Below are 13,077 nucleotides of genomic sequence, written 5' to 3' on the forward strand. Positions count from 1 at the left end.
CATTGGCCATTGGCGAAAGTGACAGTAAATGGATATATATCAAAGCAATTTAACTTAAGCAGATCAACAAGGCAGGGATGCCCACTATCACCCTTATTGCTTGCGTTAGCTATAGAACCACTAGCAGAATTGATAAGAACAGAAAATAAAATAAAAGGGATAAATGTAAAAGACAAGGAATATAAAATCAGTTTATTTGCAGATGACGTTATAGTATACTTAACAGAACCAGAAATATCAATAAAAGAATTACATAAGAAATTGAAGGAATATGGAGAAGTGTCGGGTTACAAGATTAACGCAAATAAAAGTGAAGCAATGCCAATGAATAATGCGGATTTCTCAAAATTTAAGAAAGAATCACCATTCAGATGGCAAATGCAAGCAATACGATCCCTTGGTATACAAATAAATAAAAACCTCGGCCATCTATATAAACTCAATTATTATCCACTAATGAAAAAATTACAGGACGACTTAGAGCATTGGAAAGACTTACCACTAACACTAATAGGAAGAATAAACTATATTAAAATGAACATTTTCCCAAGGATACAATACCTATTTCAGGCATTGCCAATACACTTGACGGAGAAATTCTTAAGGAGTTAAAGAAAATAATAAGGAAATTTTTATGGAAAGGGGGAAACTGAGGATAGCACTAGATAAATTAACAGAATGGCATAAACAAGGAGGCTTACAACAGTCAAACTTTAAAAATTATTATAGAGCCGTACAATTGAGATACCTATCAGATTTTTATCAAATAAGGGAAAAGCCAGATTGGACTAGATTAGAACTAGATAAAATAGGGGAGAAGATACCTGAACATATATTATATAAATGGGATGAAAAATTGGTACAACGTAGGAATTCTCCAGTCTTACATCATCTGCTCAATATTTGGAAGAAGATTCATGTAGAAAGGAATAAAACAAATTACCAATTACCAAAACTAATACTGACGCAAAATCAGCTAATCCCTTTTACAATAGATAACCTTTCCTTTAGAGAATGGGAGAAAAAAGGGATCAAAAGAATAGAAAATTGCTTTTCAGGAAATTAATTACTATCCTTTGAACAAATGAAGGATAAATATAATATAACTCAAAATACAGTGTTGGCATACTACCAACTGAAATCCTACTTGAAGGACAAATTGGGAAGCAGTCTGAACTTACCAGAGGGAAGTAATTTGGAATATGTGATTACAGACACAACGATAATCAAAAAATTTATAACAAATATGTATATTAAGCTGCAAGAAAAGGAGAATGAGGAAACAAATGGTAAAACTAAACAAAAATGGGAACAAGATTTAAACATAAAGATAAAGAAGGAAGCATGGGAGAAGTTGTGCTCTGGAACTATGAGAAATACGATAAACACGAGGTTACGTATGATACAATATAACTGGATACACAGGCTATACATTACACCTCAAAAGTTAAATAAATGGGACCCAAAAGTATCTGACATATGTTTTCGCTGTAAAAAGGAAATGGGAACAACAATTCATGCAATTTGGACATGTGAGAAAGTGAAAAATTTTGGGAAGATCTAAACCAGATATTAAATAAAATCACAAAAAGCAATATGCCAAAAAACCCAGAGATCTTCCTCCTAAGTAACATAAAAAACAAAGAATTTGGACTTGATTTGGATGGTGCACAAAAAAGATTTGTTAGGATAGCCCTAGCTGTAGCAAAAAAATGTATTATGGCAGCCTGGAAATTAGAAGATAACTTGAGAATACAACAATGGTATATAGAAATTAATAAATGTATTCCACTAGAAAAAATAACATATAATTTAAGAAATAATATTACAATATTTGAACAAATATGGGAGCCATACATGAAGCACAATAGAGAAAACCTACCGGGGACATCTACCACCTAAAATGACAGAAGGAGAAGGAAATGAAAAGAATTGACTCAGTGGAACTTCTTGTTTATTTTTATTGAGTGACAACATTGTTTGATGGGTTTAATGTATCTTAGATTCTGAACTTTAAATGAATGGGAGGGGAGGTAGGGAGGGTGGGATGGGAAGAGGGATGGGGGGAGAAAATGACACTATATATTTGAAAAGAAAAATGTATGTATCTTGATCAATGTGGTTTATAGTGTGAGAAATAAAAAAATATTAAAAAAAACAAGCATCTGCCTGTGCTGGTGAGGCCTCCCTCCCAGACGCACTGAACAACTTTGCCCGATGTGGCGGTGAAGAAGACCACCTCTCCTCCAAATGACCAGGTACTGTGTCTTATAGTGGCCGATGTGAGGAGAGTGTTGGGCAAGGTCAACCCACGGAAGGCTGCTGGACCGGATAACCTTCCCAGCAGAGTGCTTGGGAGACATGCGTCTCAGCTGGCAGATGTTCTCACTGACTTCTTTAACGTCTCCCTGAGAAGCACCGTGGTCCCAACGTGCTTCAAAGCTGCCACCATTGTCCCCGTGCCAAAGAGGTCATCTGTGTCCTGCCTCAATGACGACCGCCCTGTTGCACTCAGGTCTACTGTCATGAAGGGCTTCTAGAGGCTCGTCATGAGGCACATAAAGCTCCTGATGCCCCTGTCACTAGACACCCTACAGTTTGCATACCCAACCGCTCTACAGACGATGCCATCACCACCACCCTACACCCAGTCCTCACCCACCTGGAAAATAAGGACTCATATGCTCGAATGGTGTTCAGTTCAGCATTCAACACAATTATAGTACCTGATAGGGAAGTTGAACTTGCTGGTCTAAACACCTCCCTCTGCAATTGGATTCGGTTACCTGTCAGGGGAACCTCAGGCAGTCCGGATCAGTAACAGCATCTCCTAGACCATCACACTGAGTGCAGCACCCCCATCCCCCCCCCACCCCCCCCAGGGCTGTGTGCTTAGTTCACTGCTTTTCACTCTGCTAACCCACAACTGTGCAGCTAAACACAGCTTGAACCACATCATCAAGTTCGCTGATGACACGGCCGTGGTGGGGATGATCAGTGAGAATGAAGAGTCATTGTACAGAGATGAAGTGCAGTCACTAACCGACTGGCGCTAAGCCAACAACCTGTATCTGAACATTAATAAAACAAAGGAGATGGTTGTCGGCTTCAGGAATCACTCTCCGCTGACCATTGACGGCTCTACAGTTGAGGTTGTCAAGAGGATCAAGTTCCCTGGAGGGCACTTGGTGTAGAACCTCACCTGGTCCCTCAACACTGACTCCATAGCCAAGAAAGCCCAGCAGCGCCTCGACTTCTTGTGAAGGCTAAGGAAAGCCCATTTCCCATCCCCCATCCTCACTACATCCTATAGAGGATGTAGCGAGAGCATCCTGTTCAACTGTATCCCCGCCTGGTTTGGAAGCTATACCTCCTCAGACCACAGGACCCTGCAGAGGATGATGAAGTCAGCGGGAAAGATCATTGGGGCCTCTCTTTCCACCATGACGGACGTCGACAACACTCGATGCAGGTGAAAGGCAATAAAGATTGTGAAGGTCTCCACACACCCCTCACGTAAACTGTTCTCCCTTCTGCCATCTGGTAGGAGGTACCATAGCACTCGGTCCCTGACGTCCAGATTGGGCAACAGTTTTTTACCCCCAAGCCATAAGACTTCCGAACTCCCAGAACATTTGTGGATAGTGGATCGTGGACATTTACTATACACTTGTTAATATTTTAACTTCTATTTATGTAAATCTGCTCCGTGGTCCTAGAGAAACGCTATCTCGTCTTTACCGTGTGAGCTTAGTCTCTGTGTCATTTTTCGCCTTGAAGCGCGCGTAGAAGTCATTCAAAGCATCGGGAGGGAGTTATCCCTGGCACAAGCAGCTGATGGGTCTTTGTGGTTGGTGATGGCACGGATGGCTTCCCGCTGTCCCGGAAGTGACTGAATCCTCTGGGAATGAGCCCTCTTTGCCTCCCTGAAGGCATTGGACAGCTTGGCTCTTGCGTTGGTCAAGACTACCTTGTTGCTCACTCTCAAGGCCAAGTCTTCTCTGCCCTCTCTCAAACTTATTGATCTTTCCTGTAGTTTGGTATCCAAAACTGCTCACAATTTTGTAAATTTGGCCTCTCCAATGTCTTGTACAACTTTACCATAACATCCTGATTCCTGTACTCAATACTTCGATTTATGAAGGCCAAGATGCCAAAAGCTCTCTCTACAACCCTGTCTATCTGTGACGCCACTTTTAGGGAATTATATACCTGTATTCCCAGATCCCTCTGTTCTACCACACTCCTCAGTGCCCAACCATTCACCGTGTACGTCCTTTCGTGGTTTGTACTTCCAAAATGCAACACCTTAAACACCTCCTTATTCGTATTGGTTTTATTAGAAAGACTTCATCTGTAAACCTGGGGGGGGGTGTTAAATTATGACCGTGGCGTGGTTAACCTAGCGGATAGCACAGTGCTGTTACACCGCCAGCAGCGGGAGTTCGTATTTAAATTTTGTAAGTTGAAGGAATTACCCAATTAAAGCGAACTTTACATTTAATTTTTAACATTTAGACATATCATGGTAACAAACCCTTTGGTCCATGAGCCCATGCCACCTAATTACGCCCAATTAACCAATAGTTCCTGATATTTTTTTGAAGGTTGGGAGGAGAAAACCCACGAAGACACAGGGAGAATTTGTACAAGCTCCTTACAGGCAGCATGGGATTCAAACCCTGGTCCCGATTGCACTAACCACTATCCAACCTTGCCACTGCTTTGCAACACAATTTTTTTCAAATTACTTTACATTTCACACTTCCTTTCGACTTTTAAGTGGTGTATTCTTAATGCAGGTGTATTGTAAGGGTGTGTCTCAGGCTACCGGAAAATTTGCATATCCGGCAGCTGCAATCCATGTAGGTGCTGGATACCAGGGATTTTACTGTAATTGGCAGCACAGATTTAAATGGCCGGAATTGGCTTCTACCATGCTGTAAATTAAAAAAAAATATCCTTGGTACACAACAGCATGAAGGGAGGAGCTGGTTGGCTGCGAGTTCTTCATGATTAAACAGTCTCCATGTTCAACAAAGCACAACTTTCAAACACTGACCATCCTGTAAGATGGCTATAAAACACACTGTTAGTTACTGGAATAACTTCCAATCAAATACCAATGTACTCGAATGAAAGTCGACTTTTGAGGACCTTTTATTTAAACATTAACTTGACAGGGTTGACTATTATATGGATACTGCTTTTGACTAGTGTTTTTGAGTGAATGGGCGGCTGAGGTGCAAGTCCACGTTCAGAGTTAGGTGATGAGTCAGCGTACAGGAGGGAGATTGAAAACTGGGCCAAATGGTGTACCAACAGCAACCTCGCGCTCAATGTCATCAAAACCAAGGAGCTGATTGTGGACTTCAGGAAGGGAAAACCAGAGGTGTACGATCCAGTGACCACTGGGGGATCACAGGAGAAGAGGGTGAGCACATTCAAGTTCTTGAATGTCACTATCTCAGAGGATCTTTCCTGGACCAAACTCACCAATGGCATCATGAAGAAAGCACGTCAGCCCCTCTACTTCCTCAGTAGTTTGCGGAAGATCAGTACGACATCAGAAACCCTGGCAAATTTATACACGTGTGGGGGTAAGTGTGCTGACCAGCTGCATCATGGTCTGGTATGGGGACACCAATACCCCCAAGCATAAAGCCCTGCAAGAGGTCATGGACACAGCCCAGGATAACACCGATAAAACCAACCCCAACATCAAGAATGTGTACAGGGAACGCTGCTGTCAGAGATCCACACCACTCAGCACACGCTCTGTTCTTGCTGCTGTCATCAGGAAAGAGGTCTAGGGGCCATAAGACTCATACCACCAGGTTCAGGAACAGCTGCTACCCCTCCACCATCAGACTCCTCAACGACAAACTCAATCAGGGACTCATTTACGGACTCTGACTTGTGCACTTTATTGATTTTTTAAAATTCTCTCTGTATTGCACAGTCAGTTTGTTACCTGTTTACATGTGTACAATTTTTTTTGCACTAACAATTAGTGGTAATTCTGCCTGGCCCGCAGGCAAAAGAACCTCAGGGCTGTATGTGATGTCATGTATGTACTCTGACAACAAATCTGAATCTCTGATGGCCAGGCAGCGGGACGTGAATCACTTTCAAGGCAACAGGAGCTCTGATGGGTGGGCAGCCGGGACATGGGTTCATGTTTAGGGCGTTGGGAGCTCCGATGGGCGGGTAGCCGAGGCCAAGCCGTGAGTTCACGACCAAGGCGTTGAGAGCTCCGGCCTGCGAGCAGCCGGGGCTGGGGTGAGTGACTAGGGTCTACCTTTACACAAGATGCAGGGAAAATTCTAGACCTTTTGGACAAAAATTGGAGGATGACTTTTGCATGTTTTCGGCTTTTACACGAGTATACACAGTATATGTGCAGTGTCTGGCTTTTGTGTCAAAGAGTTCAGTCGAAAGACCCGAAGTATTAATTTCTGCTGCGTCCTGAACAACGGGAGGATTTCAACAATTCTGTTATTTTTATTTCAGCTTTCCAACTTAATTTTGTCTACGTTAATGAGGCTAGAGGGGCCGAGAAGCCCTGTTTCCGGACTGTAATGGTTATATGGTAATGCAGAGGACGAAGATGTTTCCAGTATGAGATTGGTTAAGCACTCTGCTTCAGCAGTGATATCTCAGTATCGTGAAGGGGAATGTCTTCTCTCTTTGCCTTTTTGAGTTGTTTGGCACACTTCTTCATTCTGAGCGAGAACAAAAAACGCACACGGATCAGAGATCAGGAGAACACTTCATCATCACCGAACTGCCTTCCCTGATGGAAATTACTCTAAGGAAACTGGCAAGATCATACCCGAACAGATTCACAGTCAGGCTTATTGTCTCCCGTCCGTCGAGAACATCTACAGGGGGACGCTGCCGTCGGAGAGCAGCAGCGATCATCAAGGATCCACCCCGCCCAGCACATGCTCTGTTCTCGCTGCTGCCATCAGGAAAGAGGTCCAGGGGCCACAAGACTCGCACCAGCAGGTTCAGGAACAGCTGCTCCCCCTCCACCATCAGACTCCTTGACGACAAACTCAATCAGGGACTCTGACTTGTGTACTTAATTTTTTCCTCTCTGTAATGAACAGTTTACATTTCTTTATTGATGTGTGTGTTGTGTATTTTTGCACACCCAATTACTGGGAATTCTGCCTGGTCCGCAAGATTGTATGTCTGTCACGTATGTAGTCTGACAATAAATCTGAAATCTAAATATTATCGTGAACTCGTATTGTGAAATTTGTTGTTTTGGGCAGCAGTACTGTGCAAAATTACATAAGACACAGGCGCTGAAATGGGCCATTCAGCCCATTGAGTCTTCCCTGCCATTTAATCATCTAATGCATTTCTCCACTCATCCCCTCTTCTCCCCATAGCCATTGATGCCCTGGCGAATCAAGAACCTGTCAACCTCTGCCTTAAATGCATCCAATGACCTGAGAGATTTAACAAAAAAAAACTAGTGCATCGCAGTGCAGACAATTCATATAATAAAACCACCACCTTACAACAAGAAATCAAAATAGTGCACGAAAAGTCAAAGTGAGGCCGTGTCTGGGGGTCGTTGGCAATTCAGGAATCTGATGGGGGAGGGAAATTTTTGTTTCACTGGGGGCTAATCTTCAGGCTCCTGGACCTTCTTCCCAATGGTAGCAGTGTGAAGAGGGCACAGACTGGGTGCTGGGTTCTTGAGGATAGAGGCTGCTTTATTAAAACACCACCTCTTGTAGATGTCCTCGATGGCGTCAAGTCTGGTGTCCGTGATGTCGCAGGCCACACATACACACACACACACACACACACACACACACACACACGTTGTGTCCGTGATGTCACAGGCCACACACACACACACACACACACACACACACATACACACGTTGTGTCCGTGATGTCACAGGCCACACACACACACACACACACACACACACACACACATACACACGTGTCCGTGATGTCACAGGCCACACACACACACACACACACACACACACACACACACGTTGTGTCCGTGATGTCACAGGCCACACACACACACACACACATTGTGTCCGTGATGTCACAGGCCACACACACACACACACACACACACAAGTTGTGTCCGTGATGTCGCAGGCCACACACACACACACACACACGTTGTGTCCGTGATGTCGCAGGCCACACACACACACACACACACACACACACACACACACACACACACACGCACGTTGTGTCCGTGATGTCTCAGGCCACACACACACACACACACACACACACACTTTGTGTCCGTGATGTCGCAGGCCACACACACACACACACACACACACACACACACACACTTTGTGTCCGTGATGTCGCAGGCCACACACACACACACATACACACACACACACACACACATTGTGTCCGTGATGTCGCAGGCCACACACACACACACACACACACACACACACACACACACACACACACACGTTGTGTCCGTGATGTCGCAGGCCACACACACACACACACACACACACACTTTGTGTCCGTGATGTCGATGGCCACACACACACACACACACACACTTTGTGTCCGTGATGTCGCAGGCCACACACACACACACACACACACACACACACACACACACACACACACACACACACACACACACACACACACATGTTGTGTCCGTGATGTTGCAGGCCCCACACATGTTGCTGAAACTGGTGCATTCTGTTTACAAGAGCCTGGCTTTCTTTGGAGATTTAAAGGTGGTGCAGAAAGTTCTGAGGGGCCCAGGCAAGGTGAGAAGGAGGAACCAGGATCCTTTCGCAGAGAAGTCAGTAAATTGGGGCCATTTTTTGGTTAGCTGGTGGCAGGATTAGAGACAAGTTTCAGAACATATTTAACGTTCATCAGTCCTTGTAAGTGGGGGAGACACAGAAAACAAGAGCTGTGAAGTTAGATTGACCTTGTTTGGATTTTTTTGTTGGCACAGATACATTGAGCTGAGGGTTGGCATTGGATGCAATGGGTAGGGGTTGGGATGGATACAATAGGCTGAGGGATGGCATGGATACAATGGGTTGGGGTTGGGACAGATACAATGGGCTGAGGCTTGGCACAGATATAATGGGGTGGTTGGCATGGATACATGGGCTGAGGGTTGGCATGGATACAGTAGCCTGAGGGTTGGCATGGATACAGTAGCCTGAGAGTTGGCATGGATACAATGGGCTGGTTGTCACAGATTCAATGGGCTGGTTGGCATTGGATCCAATGGGCTGAGGATTGGCACAGATACAATGGGTGGAATGGCCTCCAGCACTGTGTATTTTTCTGCTCTCCCTGATTACCATTAACCTTAGCAGCCATCCGATAGCAGGAAACCAGCTGTCACATCCATGTGGGTGTCAGGCCATCAGTCTCAGCACTGTTTCTCTCATATCCCCCGTTAATTTGGCTTTGACGAACTGCTTGACCTGCATCCAGTCCCAGGTGGGCAGAGGTTTCCCAGAGCTCTGCACATGGTCTTGGTCCCATCCACAACCTTCAACCCTCTCTGTGGCCCGTTGAATTAGTCTGTGATGCTGACCTGTTCCTTCCACCTGCGTTTTCTCGCCTGGCTTGTTTCACTGAGGCAGGGTGCAGAGCTAGAATTATCGGACAGGGTCTAGGTGTAGGATTCCTGGGGGTCAACATCTCTGAGGATCTGTCCTGGGACCTCCATGCCAATGCAATCATGAAGAAGGCCCACCGGGATCTAGACTTTGAGAAGCTTGAGGAGATTCGGTATGTCCCCAAAAACCCTTGCACACTTCTACAGGTGCTCCGTGGAGAACTTTCGGGCTGGTGGCATCATTGTCTGGTATGGAGGGAGAGGAAAAGACTACAGAGGGTTGGGAATGGCCTGTGACATCACGGGCAGCAGTCTCCACCCCATCGAGGACGTCTACAAGAGGCGGGTTCTGAAGAAAGCAGCCTCTATCCTCAAGGACCCCCCACCACCCAGGCTGTATCCTCTTCACTTTGCTCCTATACGGAAGGAGCTGCAGGAGCCTGAAGACGAGCACCCAGTGGCACAAGGACAGCTTCTTCCCTTCCGCCATCAGATTCCTGAACAGGCAACGACCCCCAGACACTGCCACAATTTCTCTCCTTTTGCATTTACTTATTTATTTTTAAAATGTAATTTGTAGCAAAACAACAAATTTCGACATGTGTTCATGATTCTGAAGCCTGTAATAGCCGACCTTGAATGCTTTGCCAGAAGTTCCCGTCTTTTAAATCGAACCCCCAATCATTATAAACGTTTGCCAGTACAAACCTGCGTTCTAATTCCTCGATGGTGTCTGGTAAGGGGATGTTCCTCGTCTCCAGCAGGCTGATGGCAACGATTCCGGCTAACACGGCTATCCCACCGTAAGTGGCTGTGGGCAGAAAAGGTACGTAATCGCCGATCAGCCTTATAATTGGCGCCATGAAGGCACCCACCCGGGAAGCCAAACTTGTCATTCCTAGTGCGGTCTGCCTGAAAGGAAAGATCATCTCAGTGAGCCAGTTGGTTAAGTAGTCCGCGCAATCATCAGATCACACAGCACAGAAACAGACACGTTCATTTGAAGGTGAATTCTCATGTAGATAGGTTGGTGAAGAAAGCTTTTGGTATGCTGGCCTTCATAAATCATAGCATAGAATATAGGAGCTGGGAGGTGATGTTGAGACTGTTCAAAGCATTGGTGAGGCCAAGTTTGGAGTATTGTGTGCAGTTCTGGTCTCCAGATTATAGGAAGGATATCAATAAGGTAGAGAGGGTTCAGAGAAGGTTTACTAAAATGTTGCCTGGATTGCAGTATCTAGAATATGGAGAAAGATTGAGTAGACTGGGCCTTTGTTCATTGGAACGTAGAAGGTTGAGGGGGGATTTGATAGAGGTGTTTAAAATTATGAGTGGAGTAGATAGAGTAGATGTGAATAGGCTCTTTCCCCTTGAGGGTTGGAGAGATTGGAACGAGGGGTCATAGGGTTAGGGGGCAAAAGTTTAGAAGTAACATGAGAGGGGGCTTCTTCACTCAGAGAGGGGTGGCTGAGTGGAATTATCTTCCGGAAGAGGTGGTTGCAGCAGGGCCAGTTTTGTCATTCAAGAGGAGGTTGAATGAGTGCATGGGTGTGAAGGGGTTGGAGGGTTATGGGCAGGGAGCAAGTAGGTGGGACTAGAGGAGATCACTGAAATCGGTGCAGGCTAGAGGGGCCGAGAAGCCTTGTTTCCGGACTGTAATGGTTATATGGTAATAGCATGAATCTTCCAGTGGCTACCCATTTGAATCCCCCCATCCCCAATTCCCTGCTAACATGTCTGTCCCTGCTATCAAGCACCACCAAACTAAGACCAGCCACAAATGGGAGGAACAACACCTCATCTTCCATCTGGGCTCCCTCCAGTAGTATGACATCAACATAGTCTTCCCTGGTTTCTGTTAAACTCCTCCCTCCCCCTGTCTCCTTTCCTCCCTCTCTCTCTTTTCCCTTTTTCCTCTGTCTCCTTTCACAGAGCTAACCTCAATTCTTGATTTTCCTCTTATCATGTCCATTTAGCACTTTTTGTTGGTCTGGACTCATCCCTCCCCCCCCCCATTCTTCCCCCTTTCTCCAGACACCTTCCTGCTTTTTTTGCTTCTACCTTGAGGAATATCGGGAATGTATCTTTACCTCCTGTGGATGCTGCGTGACCGGCAGAGTTCTTCCAGCGTTTGTTTGGTTTTTACTGCAATCACAGTGTGTCCATGCTTTTGTGTTTCTCTCCATTGTCAAGTTTATTGTTGTCTGATTGTAGAAGTACAACCCGATGGAATAGTGTTCTCTGGTCCTTGGTGCAAAACACGCAGACACACACCCAGACATAATACGCATACAGACACACAATACATATGCAGGACAAGTATTTATCTATACAAATAAATAAAAATTGTTTAATAAATATGAGACTCTTGGAGGGTCAGTGTGAGGAGTTCCTTTGGTTGTCCAGCGTTCTCACTGCCCGTGGGAAGAAGCTCTTCCATCACTAGACGCTGGAAACATTTCATAAAGGTGGTGCTGGTTCTGATCCTCCTGGATCTCTTCCCAGACCGAAGGTGCCATGTGCAGGGGGGGTGGGGGGGAAAGGGTCCTCAATGATTTTGCGCACCTTCTTCAGACAACAATCCCAGTACATCATGTCGAGCGGGTGTGGGGAGGGTGCAAGGGAAAGACTCTTATGGTCTTGTGGATTGACCTCTGATCCATTTCTCTGCAGCATCCGTGCCTGGACTGTGAAGCAGCCAGAGCTCCTGTAGAATGTTGACGTGATGGTGGCTGGTAGCCTCGCCTGACTCAGTCTTCTCAGGAACTGCATTCCTGTTGCACCTTCCCGACAAGTGAGGAGATGTTGAGTGTCCACAATTGGTCACTAGTGAAGTGAACTCCAAGGAATTTGGTGTCTCCACCACAGAGTTGTTGATGTATAGTGGAGGGTGGTCGTCCCTGGTCCTCCTGAAGTCCCCAATCATCTCCTTCATCTTGTCTACGTGGAGACTCCGATTGTTCCTTTTGCACCAGATCACGAGATTTCCCACCTCGTCTCTGTAGTGCGACTCATCGTTGTTGTTGACGAGGTCAACGACAGTCGCGTCAACTCCAAACCCAATGACCCTGTTGGATCTGGATCTGGTGATGCAGCCCTGAGGTGCACCGGTGCTCGACGTTCTGCTCCCAACCCAGACAGTCTGTGGTCTTTCTGTTAGGAAGTCCAGACTCCAGTTACAGAGAGGTTATGACCCAGCGAGGACAGATTCTCCACCAGCCGCTGGGGAATGATCATATTAAACGCTGAGCTGGTCAATGAACAGCAGCCTAGTATATGAAGCATCGTTCTCCAGGTGGGCCAGGACGGAGTGAAGCGACAGGGCTATAACATCATCTGTGGAACAGTTTCTTCTATAGGCAAATTGAAAGGAGTCCAGCATCTCTGGGAGATGCTCTTTGATACATTCCATCACTATAGACGCTGGAAACATTTCATAAAGGTGGAGGTCAGTGCCATGGGGT

The 13,077-nt window shown here is 45.7% G+C and overlaps 1 protein-coding gene across 2 annotated transcripts in view; it reads right to left on the minus strand.

Annotated features, from left to right (window-relative positions):
- Positions 1-6,486: 6,486 nt before the first annotated feature.
- LOC138740933 (solute carrier family 22 member 6-A-like) overlaps positions 6,487-13,077 on the minus strand; it is a 34,698-nt gene continuing 28,107 nt past the window's right edge. The window contains exons 9-10 of one of the 2 annotated variants that reach the window (XM_069894273.1): positions 10,322-10,525; positions 6,487-6,725 (exon numbers count right to left, since the gene is read on the minus strand). In XM_069894273.1, the coding sequence (XP_069750374.1) occupies positions 6,632-6,725; positions 10,322-10,525 (298 nt within the window). In that variant the 3' untranslated portion in view covers positions 6,487-6,631. Of the gene's footprint in view, positions 6,726-10,317; positions 10,526-13,077 lie in introns of both variants that reach the window. The other variant, XM_069894274.1, reaches the window with a different exon arrangement.

Source organism: Narcine bancroftii, chromosome 8 (genome assembly GCF_036971445.1).
Source record: "Narcine bancroftii isolate sNarBan1 chromosome 8, sNarBan1.hap1, whole genome shotgun sequence".
In the NCBI taxonomy this organism is placed as follows: domain Eukaryota; kingdom Metazoa; phylum Chordata; class Chondrichthyes; order Torpediniformes; family Narcinidae; genus Narcine; species Narcine bancroftii.